Source organism: Brassica rapa, chromosome A08 (assembly GCF_000309985.2).
Source record: "Brassica rapa cultivar Chiifu-401-42 chromosome A08, CAAS_Brap_v3.01, whole genome shotgun sequence".
Lineage (NCBI taxonomy): Eukaryota > Viridiplantae > Streptophyta > Magnoliopsida > Brassicales > Brassicaceae > Brassica > Brassica rapa.
The window spans coordinates 7,723,904-7,746,557 of NC_024802.2; the positions used below are offsets into that span (position 1 = coordinate 7,723,904).

The window sequence follows — 22,654 nt, forward strand, 5'->3', positions numbered from 1 at the left end:
ATTTCCAGGGATCCTGAAGCTGAAATGCGTCATCTTCAAATGTGAATGGTTCGACCCCGTCGTCAACAGAGGTGTTCGGTCTAACAAATTTGGTGTAGTTGATGTCAACGGTGGACGTCGGTACAACAAATTCGAGCCTTTCATCTTAGCTTCACAAGCAGACCAAGTTAGCTTCCTTCCATACCCTCGGATGAGAGATTCGGGTATAAATTGGTTAGCAGTGATCAAAGTTACACCTCGAGGACGAATCATCAGTGGAGAAGAACCACCATTGCAAGAAGAACAGATAAATGAAGTCGAGGAACCTGAACAAGAAGTTGATGACATCCTTCTCATTGATCCGCATAATCACGAATACGAAGATCTTACCGATGATGCCACAGACGAAGCTGTAGAAGACGAGTTTAATGAAAATGATGATATTTCTAGTGATGACGAGAATGTCGATGTATCCGATTGATGTATTTGATTTTGTGTAGTTTGTTTTATGAATAAGGTAATGTGAGAGTTTCTTTTATGAATAAGGTAATGTGGGAGTTTGTTTTATGAATAAGAAATTGTGGGAGTTTGTTTTATAAATAAGTAAATGTGGGAATTGTGGTTTGGAATGGAAATAAAGATGGGGTTTGGAAAACGTAAACGCGGGCCTTTGTATTTCGTCGTAACCCATTTCGTCGTAAAAACGTCGTTAACGAAAACGCGGGCCTTTGTATTTCGTCGCTATTTCGTCGTAACTGAAAACGCGGGCCTCTGTAATTCCTCGTAAGTTTACGAGGAAATTACGAGGACAAGTAATCTTATATATATCCCGAGCGAGCTCGCTCCGTCTTTCCTCTCCACTTCCTCTCCACTTCCTCCCTAATTCGTAGCAATGGTAAGTCTCTCTAATTCCTCTCTAGTTTGATTAGTTTAGGATAGATTAGGTGGTTAGTATAGGGAATTTAGATAGGTTTACGGATCTTATGTTATTTAGTGTTGATTAGGTGGATAATGTTGGGAAGTATATGTTCACGAAAATTTAAAAAATTAAATTTTTTTCTCAGGTTCGAAAAGGTAGACTTACTGCCCATTACAGAGAGATGTTCGGTGAGCCGGGTAGTCGTTTAGACCCGTCGTCTTCTTCAGCTCCCGGTTCTTCGGGTCAGGAGACTGTCCCCGAGACTCAGTACACTCAGAGAGTCATTGGATCTCTTTCTTCTAGTGCACCATCGGTTCTTCACGTGCCTCCCCAGATGCCTCCTCCTCCTGTGCCTCCTACGATGCCGGCACCTCCGATGCCCGCGGCCGAGATTCATCCCGATTTGATGGTGCCTCCGAGTGCTCCTTACTCGCAGTACACCGTAGAGGACATTCTCCGTCTGCCAGGCAGAGAAGGTTTACCAGTCATCGACCCCGACCGACCGGACGGAACTTTATGGTATGTTTCATTATTTTTTTATTCTTTTTAAATTCTTTTATAACTTTAAAAAATAATTTATATTTTAAATTTGTATTTTTCAGGTGGGGGATTGACGGATGTCTTGCATCGGACGTAACCGACACGATAAAAGGTTACTTCTCCATGGCACATCCGAACTGGAAAACGACGCCCCACTACGTCAGAAAGACGTGGTTCAAAATTTACGCTGTAAGTTCTATTAATTAAATATATATCTTTAAATTTTTTTATTATTTATATATATATTTTTTTCTGAAAAACTAATTATAAATTATTTTTTCCAACAGCAAAAATATAATTGGGCCTTGGGGATCACTGAGAGGGTGAGGAAGAAGTTTGTCGCGAAGGCGAAAGTTCGCTTGTTGGACACGGTCTCCAACTGGAAGGGTGACTGGATCGTGAAGGGGTATGAGCGTGGCAAACCCGCTGAGCTCACTACGGATGTCTGGGATGGCCTCATCCGATATTGGCGTCTTCCTGATTCCATTAGAATCGCCCAGTCTTGCTCTAACTCCCGTAACACAGTCGATGAGCACGGGAACGGGCCGATGCTTCACACTACGGGCCAAAAACCCCACGCCGGTGTCCGTTTGGAAATGGTAATTAAAAATTTAATTATATTAAATTTTTATATATATTCTAATTAACAACTTTCTTAAATGTTTTTTTAGGCCAAAGAGACGGGAGAATTCCCGTCTCTTATGCAACTTTACGAGAGGATCCACAAGAACAAGGCGGGCCGATTTATAGATGGCAAGTCCGAGCAAATCTACAACGATTTGGCTGCTCGGGTTGAAGAACGCCAGACCCAGCTGACCCAACAGTCCACCGATGGATTACCCGTCACCTTATCCACACCTGAAGTGGATAAGCTTTACGAGGAGGTAAATTTTCTAAAATTTTAATTTTTTTAAATATTCATTTAATTTAACTTTAAATTTTTACTAACAAAATTTATTTTTTGTTTTTAAGGTTGTCCCTAAAAAAAAGGGACGGACGTTGGGGATTGGTTCCGTCAACGATGTTCCGAGAGCGACATCGTCTTATGTTCAGCGACGGGATGATGAAGTCTCTCAGCTGCGTAGGGAGTCCGAAGAGCTGCGTAGAGAGTCTACTCAGCTGCGTAGAGAGTCTACTCAGCTGCGATCTCGTATGGGTGGACTCGAGGGCTTCTTGGACGTTGTAGCGGCCACAAATCCGGAATGGGCGACTTTGTTGAGGACCATGCGACAACAAAATCCTATCCCAGGCCAGTCACCGACCGACGACTCACATGCCGAGGCGGATGTTCAGGCGAGGAGTGATGAATTCTACGAGGCGATTAATTAACGACCACCCTTAGTTCTTTTTAATTTCGGTTCTTGTATTATGAATTCAAAACTTATTTATATATAAAATATTTTGGTTTTGATTTTTTTAGAATTTTAATTTTATTAATAATTTAAATAATTTAAATTATATTTATAATTATAATTTTTTATATTTCTATAAAATAATGAAACGAAGTAAATTCGTAGCTAATTTTGCGGCTTCTTTACGTGGAAGTTTAACGTGGTTTTTACGAGGAAACATTTACAAGGAAATAACGTGGAAATCTATCAAGGTTTTTACGTTTTCTTTACGTGGAAAGCTGTCAAGGTATTTACGTTTATTTTACGAGTATTTATTTACGTGGGTTTTACGAGGAAAGTTTTTCGTGGTATTTACGAGGAAACTTAGCGACGTCCTTACGTGGAATCTTTACGTGGTCTTTACGACGAAATATCCTCCTTCGCTTTTACGACGAAATTATTTCCTCGCTAACTTACGACGAATTAGCGAGGATATATGCGTTACGACAAACGTATAACGACGAAACGGGTTTCCTCGCTAATTCGTCGTAACACTGCTTTTACGACGAAGTAACGAGGAAAACTGCCCTCGTAAAACTTGTGTTTTCTTGTAGTGTATACGGTATTTGCAAGTTTGAAAAGAAACTTTGGAATATAATATTTTTATATTTCGTCTATCACGTTGTAGTAGTTATGTACTTAGGGGTTTAACAAATAAAAATCGGAAAAACGTAGTTACAAACAAACATAACTGGGTGAAATTAATAAAGTATAGCTTCATAATTCAGAAAATGTAGTTGCATAATAAAAGCAATCGAAGGTTATTCCACCCTCTAAAACAAATAATTAGTTTAAAATAAAAAAAAAACCCAAAATAACATAAAACTTGCATAAGATAATAAATTAAAGTTTTCAATTCTCTTGAAGTCGACTCAAAATGCGCGGAATGGAATCTTGAAAGTAAATATTTTTTTTTAACATCAATAGTATTAACATAATACTAATTATGTTCACTGTTGCTATAATAATATTTTGAAATCATAATAAACTCACAGTGATTTGAGGTACTTTATTTCAGAAATCCGAGGATCAAATAAAATATCCGAACAGTCTTCAATTGTTGTTAGATGCCTGAAGCGGCCTATTAAACTCAAAAATTCAGTTCTAATCATAAAGAATAACATTTTTCTGGCAGGATTACTAATATTCAGAAGAATAAAAACTTACCATTACCCATCTCAATTCGCGGTAGCTTTATAATATTCTGTCTTCTCCTACAAAACCTTATAATGTACTTAATATCTACAAAACTTTATAATGTACTTAAAGTACGCAAAAATTAAATAAAATTTTAAATTACTTTAAGATGAAATAATGAATTTACGGTTTACAAATTTTAAGTTACTCATTATTTCATCTTAAAGTAATTTAAAATTTTATTTAATTCTTCCACAGATCGCTCCAACAGTTACACATTAACATTTTGATTTTAATATTCTGTCTTCTCCTATATATGAGTCAATGATCATTGATCAACAATACACTTCTCTTTCTTTTTTCTTAACCATATCGTGCAACAATTAAAAATAAATTTGATTATTAGCCCCTTTGATCAAACCGGACGATCTTTCAATCTAACCGAACCGGGGAAATCAAAGGCTGGTCCGAGAAAAACGCCTTCACGTTAGCTAAATAAAGGTGCACAATATTGTCCAAAGACCCTGGCATGACCATAGCAGCATGTAGAGACAAGACAACATTGTCCAAACCAAACAACTCCTCAGGAACTCCTGGCTCTTTCTCAAACACATCTAAACCAGCACCACCAATCACACTATCCACCAGACACTTAACCATCTCCATCTCATCAATCAGCCCTCCTCGTCCCACATTGATTGTAATCCCCTTCCTCCCAAGAGCCTTCATCACTTCTCTGTTCACATGTGGTGCGTCTGATCATCAGAACGCAGGAGAGAACGATGACATCGTTGTTCGCTGCTAAGGAGAGAAGGTCCGGGTAATATTGGTATGGGATCCTCTGTTTCTGACTCGTCTAGTTGTAAGAGATGAAGCAGCCAAAAGGTATGAGTCTTTTAGCGATAAGGGACCCGATACTTTTTATAAGTGTTCGACGTAAACCTTCAGCTTCACGTTCGTAAACTTCGTATGTAATTTTTTTAAGGAAAGTTTTTGTTTGCATTAAATTCAAACTTTTGGTGAGAAACGTTCTCGTTCTCTGCATGACACCTAAGCGTTTTGCTAAATAAAAACTTCTCATAAAACCACGTCACACACATTGCCAATAATCCTTTAAGGTAAGTTTTAAAAATGCTTCTCCTTTAATATATAGGGGATGTTTGGTTCGGTCGTTGTGTGGGCCGTCGACAGTACTAATGTTAAACCAATAATAAATCATATTAATAATTAAATGAAATCATAATTATCTGTTGGATCATTTTTAAATGGTAGTGTCAATCTAGATTCTGAAAGATTCTTGTCATCGGTCCGTCCAAACCTAACTCTGACTAGACATTCAGCTTCAGCTAAGTTCCGGTGACTCCAAGGTTCTTGGAGTCCATCTCGTATCTGTTGCGTCCTCAAAATATATATTGGAGGTGCAAATTCATGCAAAATTTCTTTAATTTAACAACAAATAAACTGAAAAGAAAATAATTATTGTATAAATAATCAAAAGGAGCAGATTTCGGACATGTATCTGCTTTTTGCTTTAGAGATCTCGATCACGAGAACCCAGGGGTGTTCGATCCGGATATCGGTTCAGTTTAGGTTTGGTTTTTTTTCGGTTTTCGGTATTTCGGTTAGTAAAATATAACTACCATTCTAAATCCATATTTACTTCGGTTCGATTCGGTTTATATACCGTCGGTTTTCGGTTTATTCGATTTTATACCAAAAAACATAATTATTTAGTTTGAGATCATATTATATAAATTTTAAAGTTATATTGTCAACACAATCGTTTATTAAAAATATATTACATTTTCAAATAAATGAACAAAAAAGTAAAAATGCTTCTGCCATCAAATAAAATAATCAAATCTATAACTAAAATGAAATCTTGAAATTTTGAAAATAAAAATATGAAACAAAACAGAAACATGAAAAAAAAGTTTTTTCACTCTTCCATATTTAGTGTTCATTAAAATCATGTTTTTTTCAATTGAACACGAAACTCTGTTTATTTACAGATAAAAAAAAGTTGTGAAAATTTTCTGTTAATTATTGTCTATCAAAATAATTTTAATATTAATTTAGTGAAGACTAAAATAAAGCAAAAAGATCAAAAGAAGACTTTAAAAATAAGATATCTGAATTTCGATGTATTGTTATTTAATTATAGTTCAAGTGTTTTACATATTAAGGTTCTTTATTACTATAAAATTATGGTAGTAGTTATTAACACAAATTTAACTTATGTAACAAATAGATTTTTATGTATTATTATAAAATAGATGCATATTTACATGTTTCTACTTTTAATCGGTTTTGTTCGGTTTATTCGGTTTAATCGGTTATATACCAAACCATATCCAAATCCTACGGTTCTTATAAAATTATATCCATTCGGTTTATATGGTATATACCAAAACCAAACCATATTGTCTATTTCGGTTTGGTTCGGTTCGGTACGGTTCAGTTTTACCATATTGAACACCCCTTCGAGAAACTCAAAATTTTCGTACAGACACTCCAACCTTTCCTTCTCCAGATCTAACCACGGATAAATACAATAACGAACAATAAGCTTTAAAATGATATTAATTGATTACCTACCATTAGACTACTAGCATGGTGGACTTGGACGTAGACTTGGACGAAAGAGAAATTGGAAGCGGTTCCTTATTCATAACAAAGACCCTGATTCATTCTCTTTTGATCGTTGTCGATATGGGACAAAATTAAGAATTGACAAGATCTTGATCTGTTACCAGATCGTGTTTACAAGACGTTATGATTTTTATTTTATTTTTGAGGCATTCCACTTTATTATTTCGAAAGAACTATACAAAGGTAAAATTATTGTAAATGAGTAAAGTATCAATATGGTTACTTATACAAATATTTTAAATTTATCTTGTATATAAAAACAAGGTTTTCTTACTCGTCTTGACAATGATAAGAAAATCTTTGTCCTATTACTTAATTACCACTAGGTGATTTTCCCGTGCTCATGCACAGGTATAAATATTTCTAAAGTAAATATATTATAATAATTGATTGCTACTTACATTTAATATTAAATTAATTTATAATTTATATACATCATTTATATTAATAATATTATATTACTTTAATTTTTATATATGTTATATCTAATCGGTTTTGTTGTTTTTTAGTCGCTTTAGTTATCATTTGGATAAATTAGATTCCATATATGAATTCAACTGTAATATTTTTTATTCTATATATTAAAATTTTGATTAATTTCTTATTTAAATTTAGGTGGTTGTTATCTTAGATATGTAAATATATTTTATGAAGATTATGTATAACTTAAGATATATTGTGCTTAGAATGAAATAAAAATAAATAAACTAAAGTGTATGATTCTAAATTACATAAATTAATATAACGAAACGATAATATTCTTAAGTCTCAAAAGAATATAACGATAATATAACGAAACGATAATATTCTTAATATATATATATATATAAATTTTACAAAAGAACTAAATTGTAACAGTTGGTTAATATTTTATTTTCATTTTTAATATTTTTTGAGTTGTCCTATGATTTATATTTATAAAATAAATTACAATTCTTATAAAATTATATAATCTTATTGTAGTTAAATCTATGGTTTTAGATATAAGTTGGATTAGTCGAATCATTCATGTTGTGAGTATATTGAGTTACATATATTCTTTCAAATTAAAAATGAAGTATAATTATTTTTTTTATTATAATTAAGTCAAATGTGCATGTATTTTCATAACATTTATCAAATTATATGTTGATGTTTTTTTAAAAAATAATAGAAAATAAAGGATGATGAATACGAAATGACATGCGTAAGGAGCTGATACATTTTTGAAAGCTAATGTACACATATCAATATTTAAAATAAATAAAATATTTTAAAAATTCTAAATAACTTTATGCCTTTGATTTATTGAATGGAAAGTTGGAAACTAAAGTTTATTTGAATAATCTTTAAAATGAGAATTAAGATTTGCTTTGGTATTTTGATTATGGTTTTATTAAGTTCCACAAATACAAAAACATAAAATTTAAAAGCATATTTAATATTAAGAAAAAATAACATTAATAATGAAAAAATATAATATATCTACCTCATTAAACTATTTTGTAACTATTTGATCAAACGATGTGTATTTTAGAATTTGTTTTTTAAGTTTTTTTTTTAATATCTCTTAAAAATAAGCAGTAAAAAATTGTGATTGTATTTAGAACTAATATTATATAAGTAAAATATAATTTATAGATATTTTTTGCTGTAATTGAAAGATATTATAGTCAACTAAATTTATGAAACTCTTAAAAATAAGCAGTAAAAAAAATTGTGATTGTATTTAAAATAATATTATATAAGTAAAATATATGTTATCGATATTTTTTTGCTGTAATTGAAAGATATTATAGTCAACTAAGTTTATGAAAAATAAATAAAACATTTCAATATTACTAATTGTAAATAATTTTAGATAATTAAACATATATTAGTTTATGTTACTTAATTATTTTATGTAATCATCTAATAATATAGGTATATAAAAATATTTTTATTAATTTGAACTTTTTTGTATTGTTTAAATTATGTTTTAGAAGAAATAATTTTTCTGTTTCTAATATCAAAATTATATGTGTAAATTGTTTTCAATGAAATCATGTTATATAGAAATTTATAATTTTCATCTACGAAAATATAGATATAAAGAAAGTATTTTATTAGTTCAAAATAATATTTTATGTTATTTAAAAAAAAATTAAATTTAATATTACTATTTTGTGAACTTTCCTTTTTTATGAAATCATATTATATATACATATATTTTCGTTTTTCAATTCTTTTTTTTAACTTTATAAAAATTTCCTTTTTATTTTATGTGTATATTTTTCGAATTTTTTTAAAAAGGAAACTAAATAAAATAATAAATAATAGTATTTTAAATATAAGTTAATTCATTAAGGGTATCAGTGTAATCAACCATCGTGAGAGTTAACGTGAGAGCGACACATAGCAAACTGACTTCTCAAATAATATTATAGAGATATGGTTATTCATATAAAAATACAACATATTGATAAATGCCATAAATCATACGAACTTGTATATCTAAATATTTAACTATGATCAATTTTATCAAAATCTTAATAAGATGAGTTTTCTTTGTATTAACGATTTGTGACAATATATAACCGATTAATTTTTTTCAAAATTTTTATATGGAAGCAATTAACCAAAACGATTGGTAATGGTTGTACCTTTAAAATTTTTGCTGTAGAAAAAAGTCTGTAGACTTTTTGTTGTGGTTTAGATTTTATTGTTGTAGAATTTTATGGAAAGCACTTTTGGATATTTGGCTCTGCAGAGCACTTGTACAGCTGTAGGTTATTTCAAGAGATGTGGTTTAAAAAAAAAATTAAAGCTTGATTGCTCTGAATTTGGTGTTGTAGAAATAAATAAGACCGTTGACAGCACCTACATCAACTACCAATCACCTCCGATGTCAAAAGTCATCTTGGTCTTGATCCAACATAATTTAATTGTTATGTTAATCACGGAATGGTTTACTTTATTCAGCTAGCTAAGACTATTTTTAATACATCTCTATTTTTTATATAATATAAAAGCTCTAAAACAAAGAAGAGGTTTGTTTTAAAACCTAAAAAACCTATTTTTTCTTTCGAGCTCTCTTGCCTATTTTTAAAACATTGTATGCGAAGGAACCTAACAAAAACCTATTTTTTCTTTCGAACTCTTTTGCGGCCGCTCTTCATCGTCTTTGTGTTTCTCTCCTAGACAGGCGCGTGGTAGCTCTCTCAGCACCAGCGGCGGTCCAAATCTCCTCTTTTGTCTTGTTCTTTGTTCATCTGTTGTCGGTGTGTAGCTTCTACTTCATTTTGGGAGAAGATTCACTTGTTCCAAATCGCCTTGGGTCTCAGATTGATGTGGGTGCTTAAACTAAAAGTTCAAGGATCTATCGATAACGATGTGTTTAGCTACAAAGCTTTTGAGTTCGTATCTCACTCCCGATCTGTTTTGTCCGGTTAATTTTGTGTTTCTCCTTCGCCTCTAGACTTGTCTTGTTGAAGGCAATAGGTGATTACTGTACGTGTAGAGTTTGCTGTGGCTTCTATCTAATCCATTCTTATGCCATTCATGGCCAGCTCTTATATTCCGGATTAGATATGTTTTGCCCCTAGTGGTTCTTTCAGATCTCGTGGAGATTTTGTTGTTGTATATGTGGCTTCATAACTAGGCTTTCAATAGTAGCTAGAGATCCAGACGTTTCCGGGAGTGCTTGACTGAATCCGAGATTGATTCTTACTTGCCGGTGTATGAATTTTTGGTTACGTGTGGTACTTGAGGTGTTTCCTCGTTGTTCTAGGAGGAGGTGGTTTAGCGGTGGTCTGGCCGAGGGTATTCCCGTTAAGCAGCTGGCATAGATTCTCTAAAAAGATTGTCATTCATGTAATTGTGAAACTTGTTCTAGAGGTTTGGAAGTTAGTTACTTGTCTTAAGTTAGCCGTTTGTTTCAATGCTTGTATGATGTTCCGTAGTGGGTTTTAGTGCCCGGAAATATACCTGTTTTCTGCTAGTTTAGGTAACCACGGAAAGTTATTTTATCTGTTGGTATTGTATGATCTAACCTTGTTCTTAATAACATCTGTTGACCAAAAAAAAAAAAGCTCTAACAAGACACATCAATTGACAATAATTACTCGACTCCATATTTGTAAACCACTTCCTATTATCTCAATCTTTTTTTTTGGTAACACTATTATCTCAATCTTCTTCTTAGAATCCACGTGGCCTGTCTCTACTGCATCGATCGTTGATACATTGAAAGCTGCAAGATTACTCAAAGGCGTCTTGTTTAACACCAAGAATCTGCAACATAACCCCCGACACTTGGTCCTTATATTTTTCTTAGTCAAAAAATGATAATATACAGCATGCAGAGAACATTATATTTTAATATATAAAAATAAAAAGAAATATGTACGTTTTGCTTAAGATTTTATTCACAGGAGACTCAGTTTACGTTCATGAATCATAACGCTCCAGCATTCACTGAATAAAAATTCATCAAAAGATACAATCAAAGAACAATAAGTTAATGATAAACCTACAAAATATTCCTATCAGAATGAAAGCATCGCGGAATATGCACCAAAATCCGGTAATAATCGGAAAATAAATCTAAATACATTTTTCATTTCTTGTTTTCGACCAATTTACATCAACATTAAAGCTTTTATCTACTTCTAACAATTTAGTATCAGAGCTTCATTTTATAGTGGAAGCTTTGGCACCAAATGTTAGATCTAGATCAAAGTTTCAAAATAGACGTTAATTGACAGAAAGAGCTAATGTTTTTGTCAAATCAATTTAAACATTTTTATATACAAAATGAAGATTCAACTGTATGGCAAAACGATCCTATAAAAAAGGAATTCAAAGATATTTTCAAATAAATCTAGTACTACTAGAAAAGGACCGATTCTTACTCGTTAAATAATGAAACAAATAAATGGGAATTCAACTAATTCTTAGAAAATACTCTAAACGTAAACAAGAATTATCCATTTATGTTTAGCAGATCTTTTCCTAATAAATGAAATCTTAAGGAAAAGTTAGGGGTGGGCAAAAAACCCAAACCGAACCGAACCGAACCAAACCAACCGAAGTTAAACCGACCCAAACCAAACCGTCCTCTTTACATAACCCAATTGGTTCATGTTTTACTCAACCCGAATGGTTTGGTTTGGTTTGGGTTTAAACCGAACCAAACCGAACCAAACCGATTATCCAATATATTTTTATCTATAAATATATATATATATATATGTATATTAACATATTGTAAATTTTAGTTTTCCATTTTTTCTTAACTTCCATATATTTTTAAAAAATTCTAAATATGATTTAAATAAAACTATTTTATATATTTATCTCTAATCCTAATACCTAAAGAATAGATTGTATTGATTTTTCTTCTTTCTCTTTATAGTTAAATTGGGTTTTTGATTTTTATTCGGCTTTATAATTTAGTGAAGATCTGTTTTCAGTTGGACCATATTTGGTATTTAGTTTTTGGATACATTGTTTTTGACTTTAGTAATGGATTTTTTAGCTAACAAAGTTTATATTCCCTCTTTATCTTTTATAAGTTGATGATTTTTTAGTAAAACTGATGCCATCATATTTTATAACCAACCCAAACTACACCGAACCAAACTACACCATAATAAAGCAAACCGAACTAAATCAAAACCAAACTGAATTTAATATAAACCAAACCGAACTAAACCGAACCAAACTAAACCCAAACCGAACCCAAACCAAAGCTACTATGGTTTTAATTGGGTTTAGTTTTACAAAACCCAAATTACCCAAACCAAACCGAACCCAAACCGAACCCGAAACTAAACCGATATGCCCACCCTTAGAAAAGATAAACGAATGTAAACGCAAACAAACAATCAAGACCATGTAAAAGATAATCTTCTGTTTATGTTAACCATGCTTTCATTGACCTTTATCACTGAATGTTGCTATTTATAGATTACATGACCATTAAAATTTAAAATATAAATATGAATGAATATGAAAAAAAAAAAAGAATAGGAACAAATAAAAGAAATAGAAATAAATATTTATTACTTTTGTTGCATGTCAATTTTGATAAAAAAATATTTTGTTCTATAGTTCCTTAAAATATAAAGACAAGGAATCATACACAGCAAATGTCGAAGAAGAGATAATAGAGACGACGTTAAGGTATTAGAAGCGCCATGAAGGATACTCCCGACCAAAACAAAGATAGATTGGCAAATTTATCTCAATTAACTCCAATTTTACTAAATACTAGGTAGGGGATAAGAAATTAATAATTAACAAAAGGCCTATTCTCAAATTCTCAATGAAAACAAAGTTTTATACACGACATTAACACATCATCTTTCAAAGTTCTATTTAATACCACAATCATCACTTTAGTGAAAACCTCAAAATTTTACAAACAACAATAGAAAAAAGAAAACAATTTTCTTTTTACTTACTTGACCTTTACACAGACAGCACATGACAATGTTTCTTTTTTTTTTCCATACAAATCATTAGCTAAAGCTAGAATCCCACTTCTTTTTTTTATGGCATAAAAGAGGAATGACTATCTTAAAACACACTCTCTCAGTCAGTGGGATCTATCTATCAATACCTTTCTCTGCTTCTGCTAACTGATCTCCATAATCTTCTAACAAGTAATCACAAATCTCCAGCAACTGATCTGCCAAAGGCGGTATCCCTGGGTTACGCCCATTGTTGTTATAAAGATGAGCATTGAGCTGGATCTGCCACACATCGTGTCTAAACTGCTCGCGGTTTCTGTACTCTATCTTCCGTACCTTATCCCTGATTGTCGACAGATCCATCGGGCGTTTCACTATATCAAAATAGTCTGGAGCATCCTTCTTCGAAACCGGTTTCAAGAAGAGCCCCGACACTTCTTCTTTGAGTCTTAGTGTGTCCACAATGGTTTCCAAGATGTTTGCTAGCCCAACCTGTTTGTATAGACGAGAGAGAACACACAGAGATGAGTTGAAGCTTAATACGTAACGCACATGAATTGCAAAGAGAAGTTTTACCTCTCCTTTTTTGCGTCTTTTGGGTTGAGGTGCATAATCCGCACCATTCATTTCAAAGTCGGACACATACCGGCTTCTAACGTTCCGGCCTCTTCTATCGTTGTTGTTTCTTCGAGGAGGATAATCTTCTAGATACCCTTCTACTAGTTCGGGTTGCATCTTCTTTTTCTTCTTTTTATTCTTCGCTTTTTGTCGTTCCTCTTCCTCCCTCTCACTCCGTAGTACCTCTTCGTATCTCCTGATCTCAGCTATCTCGTTGGGTTCTTCTGTTACATTCATATCATCATAATCTCTTCTCCTGCTTATCTCCTCTTCATCCCACCATACTCTGTCTTCTTTTGGTCTCCGCTCTAGAGAGTTCTCTGCTACTCTGAAGCTCTGCTGTCTCTGAAAACCCGTTAGTTCTGCCATTCTTTTTGTTTTCCGGGACTCGAACCGTGGACTCTCTTCAAGACTACTCATGTCATGATCAGTTATCTCTTTCGAACGTTTTATTACAAGTTTCTTCTGAGGCTGTTCTCTTTCTGTAGGCGGTCGTATCACCAGGTGAGGCCTACGAGATTCAGCTTGATCTCTATCCATGCTTAACGATGGTTGCAGAATAGATATAGTGTGCCTGCTTGAGGCAGCTTGATTTCCAGAGACACAAGGCTTGTGAGATTCGCTCTCCCCTCTCTCTCTGCTATATGTAGGCAAAGGTCTGTCAGATTCAACCTTCGATTCTTTAGGTTTTGCCTTGCTTGAAATCTTGAGTTTGCTGATCTTAGATGTGGTCTTGGTCCCAGTGTCTATGTCCGACACTGCTGCTTGCTCAGAACTTCCTGGAGCTTCTGAACCAAGTGTATCTGACATCGCTCCAGCAGGGATACCATATCTAAACTTCAGAGGGAGACCCCCAGTTTTGGAAGTGGAACTATCTCCCTTGGGAGTTGCATCTACGGTGACTTTTATTGCACTTTTCGGCGCAGCCTTGCTGCTCTTGATAGGTTTAATCTTGGCCTGACCTGATAGTTCTGAAGTACTTGGTTTTCCCACGGACTTCTCCATATCTACACCTTCGGGTTGTGGATCTGTATTTTCTCTGTATCTTGGGCAGTGTTTATTGGTTCTCATGTGCCCATACTGTCCATGAAAATAAATAATCAAACATTCCTTTCAAACAAGCAAAGTTTAGATTCATAATCTAGTCACAAATAAACAGATATACCTGACCACAGGCTCCACAAACAAAATTCTCTCTGGCCGATTTCTTTTCCTTGAATACCTAGTTTAGACCACGAGAACAGGCAAAACTTCAGAATTGACCATAAAAACTATAGATTGTTATACTCATTTAATTGTACCTTTAGGTTTTCGTTAAGTATTTTGACTTTCTTAAGCGGGCCCAAAGAATTGCCATTGTCTTTAACCTGTTTACCTTTGGGGGTCTTAAGAATAGGGCTATCAACCTGCCACTGGAGGGGAAAATACAAGTTGTCAACACATGCAATCAGAAAAAGGCAAAGAGTCAAACTTGTACTGACATTTCTGGTGTCTTTGACGGTGCTCTCATTTACTAAGAAAGATGCATCAGGTTGGGTGGCTATAGGATTCTTGTCAATGAAAGTGGCCTTTCTTACAGGCTCCGCAATTTGAAAACCTATACTGGGACGTGGAGGAGGAAAGGACCCCATTCCTTCTCCCACAGCTTTGATCTTCTTCTTTTTCTTCTTCTGGTCCTCATCTAATTAAAGCATCAAAGTCAGTGATGCGCCGACAAAAAGTTCTTTAGTTAATAGCACAAATGCCACACACGTACCTTGCATCAGTAATCTGCATAACTCCGCATATTCAGTAGCTTCATCTTCAATTTCTTCGTCAGTCTCAACTTGAGATGGCCTTCGTCTCATCTTGAGACCCTTAACTCCGTCCAACTTGTCATTCTTAGATATGTTAGATTCTTCCCCCTCCCCACCTTCCTCAGCATCAAGCAGGTTTTCCAGATCTCCGGCAAAGGAGTCCAAATCACTGTTGGCCTCATTTTCACTTTCATTCTCATCACCATCATAAGCAGAAAGGGAAGAAAGTTGCCTATCCCAAATCTCCTGACACTTTTCTCGAGCCTGCTGTTGCATCTGCAGGAAAGACATTCTCTGCCCACGGGCATACTTGCCTATTGTTGTAGGGTCAACCTTAACACCAGATGCCGCCTGCTCACTTGATAGCTTCCGTATCATAGCTATACGGTGCCATCGAGTTTGCTTAGCAATTATCTCATCAGGAACATTGAATTTGATAAGAACCTAAAAAGAGATCATCCAAACCATATCTTAATTAAGACTTTCACTGGATTTACTTTATAGAAGGAAAGGGAAACTTGTAAGAACGATGTCCTTTAAGGTTCCTAGACATCTGAAATAAAGAAGTATACCTCTCGAGCTGCTTCCATGCTTAATCTGCGAAGATCAGCATCTGTACCAGTGACAGTTGGGGCTCCACGACCAGCTGCTGCCTTTTTCTTCATATGCCCGGCCGCAGCTGGTGCTTTTGGTGCAGCTTTGACAAAGCTGAATCCTAGACCCCGTCCAGATGGATCGCCAACCCCAGTAATTTCCAAACGCTCTATATTTGCTCTATCCTACTCAAATCCACAAATGAAAACCAGATATGTGAGCATCGGAAAGGTAAAACTAAGGTATGAGCAAGGACTGATCAGAAGCATCAAATCCAATTCCACTGACAAGATTCGGAAACACTTTTCACAAAACTAGTGTACATGGAGATGAAATAGATTCTAGTGTTGATATGAATGTACTAATAATGTCTCAGCCCTGGCATATATATAAAAACCACGCCTTTACGGATTATGGCTGACTCAACCGTAACTCCTAAGTTCCTAACATAATATAAATATATATATATATAGAACTCACTGGCTATGTAAGTCTCAACATAGATAAGTGATGTTTACCTGATTTGTACAAGCAACAAAATTACTGCTCAGATTCCATGGCGTTATCTGCAACTCCCTCTCAATATGTGATGCAGCAGCGAGAGCAATAGCTTCGTCTGGGAGCTGAGTCAATGCAGCTGATATGCTGGCAGGTAATGTAAACCGGGTGATCCCTAAATGTTTGAGCCGGTACAGCCCAGCTAGCATACTCTCGTAGGAACACACCTAGGCCAACAAAATATAGAAAACCATGCATCTTAAAGAGTATATTTCTGGTAATATCAATCCAAAGCTTATTAACTGCAACTCTGAATAGTGGAAAGCAGACGGGGCATATTTCAACCATGAAAAGAACTCAAAGGGAAAACTAACATGCTCTGGTGCCACCAGCTTTTTAAGTTCATTCTCAGGTGGAACTTGAAAATCAGGTCTCTTGTACCAACAAGGCTGGCCATTTTTATCCCTCTGCATTTTGTACATTTATGTAAGGGGTAAGTATGATACTATGATACAAAGCATGATTAAGCAAAAATAAAAATAAAAATAAAAAGAGAGAGCGTAAGCGTGCAACTATAGATGCTACTTATGCAGAAGTGAGAATTTGATAATATACCTTCAAACCGGCACAAAGTTTCATGTTCCTTCTGACAACTGCATCTGTTAAGTTAGAAAATAAAAAGGCTAGCTCATCTGCAGCAATTGAGTGGCTCTTCATAAACTCCCGGTACACATAAACCAACATCCTGTTCACCAAATAAGTCTGTAGATTCTTTGATCCAGGAGACATTACTTCCATGCGAGGTTCCTGGGAAAAAAATAATCTGAGCATGCCGACTTTATGAAACCAAAAAAAAAAATAAGCTGCAGAATGTCACAATTAATTATAATGCAGGTGGAACTCATAACCAGACTAAAATGAGCATCTCACATTTAAACACTAACGCCAAAGTACCAACGAAAGTAGCAAAGGTAAAAGCGGTAACGTAAATGATAATAGAATTTAATACACTCAGGCTACTAAGCTCCTCTATTGCGCTACTAAATCAAAAGCACGAAACATACAAAGTTATTTTTCTAATTTTCTATGTATATATATAGACATGCACTGAGACCTTCCTTGGACAAAAAATCTACGAGACAATTCTTGCGAAAGACAAACCTGTTGTCCGACAACAGCTATCTTGTCAATACGCCTTAGAGAGAGCTTCCCTTTGGGAGACCGGACCAGTAAATAATCTGTTGACTGCAATCTATGCGGAAAAACAGGTGCTTTATACATGTTTGTTTCAACAGATGACTGACAGCAACCAGGCTGTATCTCCCCAAGGAAAGGGGATTTGTCTCCAGGTTCCAGAATCATCACATTCCCTAAGGTGTCACTTTGATTGCGCAACAAGTTCCCACGTTGATCCTCTGAGGATGACTTCTGATAATATGTACACAAATTTGCACCCATTCCTGCATTGCTGAGCATCAACGGCCTCTCCTCGCAATACCTACACAGATCAATGAAAAGAAACGGTGACTTCCAATACGAGTCTTTTCCTGCTGACAGACAGGTGAAATTATCTACAAGAGCAAAAAAAACATTCTTACTCCAACAAAAAAACATGGCCATCTTTAGTAGATAAATCAGCCTTCCTCTTGAATGCCCCAGGAGGTCTCAAAGCTTTATTTTCGCCAGGCAGCTTTTGTGCCAATGGCCACAGATGTACTTTGGTACGCACAAGATGTACCAAAGAATTTGGTTGAACATTTTGTACAGCGAGAGAGTTTTCATCCTCAAGTTCCTTTCCCATATAAAACATTTTGACTGCTTCAGTTTCCTTAAAATCTGCAAAACAGGTAGAAATTGAGCACCAACACTTGTCAGTGAAACCAATAAAATATTGTGTTCTTCAATTAGAATTCACGCCATAATGCGGCAGACAAAAAGAAAACAACCTAGCTTTTTAGAAGCCTTCGCTTTTAACGAAGAGACAGATTCCTCTATTCCAACGTGTAGCTTGCTTCCTTTACCCCCCAGGCTCTTAATTACAATTTTCATGGATCCTCCTCGGGAGGGTAACTTTCCTTGCTGCTTGATGGCTAGCTCATTGTCATGTGGATACCACACAGCTTTGGGCCGGTGAAAATTTGCTATGTCTTTACTGTAATGAGTTAACACAAAACAATTTAACAGACACTAAAAATAGATGTAAAAACATCCAATCTTCAAACTTTTAAGAATCCAAAATTAGAGTGACCACTTACTTGCTCAATCTGTTCTTCATTGTCTGCAATTTAATTGCTGGTGCTGAATGAAAAACTCTCAAACTATGAACACCGGATTTATTAGTGTTTGCTTGCAGCTGCTGGGAGCTTTTCCCGTTCATATAGAATTTGTCATTAGAAATATTAAATTGCCAGCCAGAGTTTGATTCACAGCCTTCCTGAAGGATTTCATCATTGGATTTTGAAGACCGGGATACAATCATAGCTCCAGCATGAAGTTGAAGATTTTTGGTTTCCTCGTTATCCAAAATTTCGAAGACCATTTGCTCATCTTGAAGATCAAAAATTAGTTGAGACCTGCTCAACTCTTTATCTGATTCCCATATTATACGATCTAACCATGCCTCATCCCCCATATCCCTCTTTTGCAAAGCAAGTTTGCTGAAGCGAGATTTGCTTTCAGGTCGCTTCATATTCTCCAATCCAGTAATGTCGTTTTCACTAAGATGATCCTCATCCGACTTGGATTCTAGCCTTAGCAGTTGTGGATGATGTCGACGATTGTTAGTGGACTCGCTTCCAGAATGGGAACCTCTTGAGCCAAAAGACTCCAATAGATTGGCAGAAAAAGACACAAGCATATTCTTTTCAGCTTGAGCTTGCTCTCCAGAGTTCATCACATTCAAGCTTTCTTGTTCTGTCTCTGAATTTGTTCCTTGAACCAGCATACCTAGTGACTCAAGTCTAGATTCGAAGCTATCCCCAGAATTATCACTAGTTTCAGGAGAATTTTCCCAAAGAATTTGATGTTCCCACTCATGCTGGTCGAGAGGAAAAACTTCCATTGATAACTGAGACTGGCACAGAGAGGAATCATCTTCTATTACGTCCTGCTTCAACAGTTCACCCATGATACATGAATCCCTTCCTAGCTTGGAAAATTCTCTTGATTCAGGTGTGATACCTCCAATTGTGCTAGATTTTACCAGCTGTAAGCCCTCGCTAATTGGAAAGGGAACATCTAGCTGAATCAAATCAGCTTGGTTTGCATCATCATCGATCCCACCATGGCTCTTCAGGAGTATCTCCTCATCATCTTCAACAAGCTCAGAGATATCCATTGATTTGTATTTATCTGTACGGAAGAAGGCTATGATGCAACAGTTCCACTTTCACATGAAGTTGCTTAGAAAAAAAAAAGAGAAACAGATGTAGAACATATTTTCAATGGCACCAACTACACAGATCTAGTACATGATCGGCAAGAAGAGACTGAGACACATGAGAGTTACAGTGATTGAGAGGTAAATACTATTAACATCTGGGGAATTTTATTTGGTGTTGCAAATTTAAAACTTAGTAGGGTTTGAGAAGATATTAAATACGAAAAACATTTCAGATCGCATACCTCTATTATACGAGGCATATCTATTTTCTCTCTTGTCCCGTTTCTGTGGTGGCTCATGGATAGCAAATATCTCGGAGAATTGTAATATGACCATACCATCTTCCACATATAAAGTAGGCAATGGGGTGGCGCCTTTCTCATCCAATGCACCTTCCAGGAACTCATCAACCTCCTCCTGAATGTTTTGATGAGATCACTAACAGAACAAAATCATCCCACAGCAGAAAATAGATACGTTGTTTCAGAAACAATTTCCCTTTAGGGGATGTGGGGGGACTGACCTCCTGGGCACCGTTTGTGTCCATATGATCCTCGCTTTCCAAGATTCTAACCTCCTTTTCATACTCCAAGGTCTTGTCTTCCTTGGCGACAACTGCAAAGCAATATTTTTTCTGTCTCATAACCAGTAGCTCAAGAGGGATCTTAACAGAAGATTTCTAATTGCAAACCTGGTTCGCTCTCTTCAGTCTCAAGAGCTTTTTCAACTGGGGCATGCTCCTCCTCTTGTTCTTCTTCTTCCTCATCATAATCATCATCATCAAACACAGATGCTCTAGAACTTAGACTACCCAAAGCAACTGGAGTGGAAAAATATTCCTTTTTGGGCAGCAGATGATCTTCCTCACTAACTACTTGAACCTCGGGCCCATCATACTGTTCATCAATATCCTCATAATCAACAGCATCCTCAGCTTTTCTATCATAATCTACACAGCATATCATCACAGTCAGTGAAAGCTGATGACCAGGACTTGGTAGCAGATAGTATCAGTATGTAACTGCTATGCGAAGTGCTCCTTGCATATTTAGAAGATCTCAAACATAGGCCGTAAAATAACTATATATGATTTACGCAGATTAATATGCACCACCTTGCTCAGCTGGATCACTTGTACGATCAGATTTTGCCAATAACTGTTGAGTTTAGAATCCCCAATTTTTGGCATCCCAGTACAGCAAAAAAAGTGATTAAAAACACTGAGTTTAAAGAAACAAAATATTAGAGAGTGCGTAGGATGTTACATTAATATCTGGTAGAGATGAACCCAGCTTATCAGCCAATGCAGAAAGATGTTCTTTGGCGTCCTGTAAAAAGTTGAAACGTGTTATCATTGGCACCAGCCAGCTAATAAAGTAGGTATCTTAAATTCAAGAAAGCAGAGAGATAACCTCATCAAGGTAATCAGCATCCAAGTCGCCAGAGTTATCAACATTTCCAAAGATAAAGCCCAGGTTAAAACCCCTGTTGCTGTCCTCATATTCCTCCTCGTCATCTGCAAAGGACAACATATAGATGAACCCAGCTGAGCTGCCAAGGTATCATTATGACCCGCTTCTTCTCTCTATCATCTAGTAAGGCTGCAGTCTCCCTAGCCTCTCTCTCTCTCTCTCTAATAAAACTATCATTTCCCATCTATTCATCAATTACAATCCCACAAACCCTCTTCCAATTTATAAAGAATCCTAAATATATGTCCAAGGATCACAAAAGGCTACTCATTTCCACTTGAAGAAGCTAAACCCAAAATTAAAAAAAAAAACGTCATGAGCCGACCTAAAAAGGCACCGAACTTGCATGTTCCAAAAGCTCATGTCTAGTTAGTTTGAGATATTGTACTAATCCAAAATTCGACAAGCAAGCAACAAACTTCGGTAAATAAGAAAAAAAGGCTACTCCTTTGCAGTTGAAGAAGCTAAGATTGAAAACCCTAAGAGTCATGAGGCGATTTAAAAGGTCTCCGCGTAGATAATTGAGAAAGCAAAAGCTTAGAGGATTACCTGAGGAAGTCTCGTTATGGGACCCGTTGGATTCAGCCATGTCAAAGCTTCAATTTTGCAATGGTCGAGAAATCGGGAGGGAGAGAGACGGCAAGGCAACGAGCTTCTTCCTTCCCAGATCCGTCCGTAACCATTTATAAAAAAGAAATGCTGAAATATCCTCCTCTTATAAATCTTTTTTTTCTTCTATTTTTCTTGTTTTTAACTAAAACACCTGAAAATTACAATCTTACCCTTCATAAAACTTAATATTTGTTTAGTTACCCATCCACCCAATCAAAATCTGGATTCACCTGATTTTTAACCTAAAGAAAATAATCTCATTTGCCCAAAAAAAAGAAAATAATCTCCATTCCATTATAACTATTAGTTGATAATGTGATATATAATCAACACCGCTAGGTAGATACAATACCAAGAATCATTGCGACTCCAACACCGATACCATGATTACTGGAGCTGCACCAATGGACGGAGTTCTTTCGTATGAGTTTAACGGTAATAATATTCATATTATCACAAGTTCAATTTGGTAAAACCCAACTAACTAAAACTAAATAGAAATTAGATTTGGTAAAACTATGTGCAAACCAAATCCCATATATATATTAATTGAGAATGTAATTCTCATTAGAGGTAAACACATTACAATATATAGATAGCGTAGGATGCTAATCTAGGTTAATGTTATTT

The 22,654-nt window shown here is 35.3% G+C and overlaps 1 protein-coding gene across 3 annotated transcripts; it reads right to left on the reverse strand.

Annotated features, from left to right (window-relative positions):
• Positions 1-12,875: 12,875 nt before the first annotated feature.
• Positions 12,876-22,185, reverse strand: LOC103833661 (transcription initiation factor TFIID subunit 1). Of its 3 annotated transcripts, XM_009109736.2 has the most exons (21): positions 21,962-22,185; positions 21,353-21,456; positions 21,206-21,268; positions 21,055-21,097; positions 20,632-20,889; positions 20,464-20,555; positions 20,183-20,357; positions 18,814-19,909; positions 18,505-18,710; positions 18,157-18,394; positions 17,720-18,056; positions 17,174-17,365; positions 16,933-17,025; positions 16,579-16,785; positions 16,039-16,245; positions 15,427-15,910; positions 15,152-15,351; positions 14,972-15,082; positions 14,836-14,892; positions 13,629-14,750; positions 12,876-13,544 (listed from the first exon to the last, which is right to left on the reverse strand). In XM_009109736.2, the coding sequence occupies exons 1-21, from the start codon at positions 21,999-22,001 to the stop codon at positions 13,188-13,190; spliced, it is 5,682 nt and encodes a 1,893-aa protein (XP_009107984.2). In that variant the 5' UTR covers positions 22,002-22,185; the 3' UTR covers positions 12,876-13,187. The 3 variants fall into 3 exon arrangements, with proteins under 3 accessions (XP_009107984.2, XP_033132252.1, XP_033132253.1); XM_033276361.1 differs by lacking the exons at positions 21,055-21,097; positions 21,962-22,185; XM_033276362.1 differs by lacking the exons at positions 21,055-21,097; positions 21,962-22,185 and having other exon boundaries at positions 20,183-20,378.
• Between the last annotated feature and the right edge of the window lie 469 nt (positions 22,186-22,654).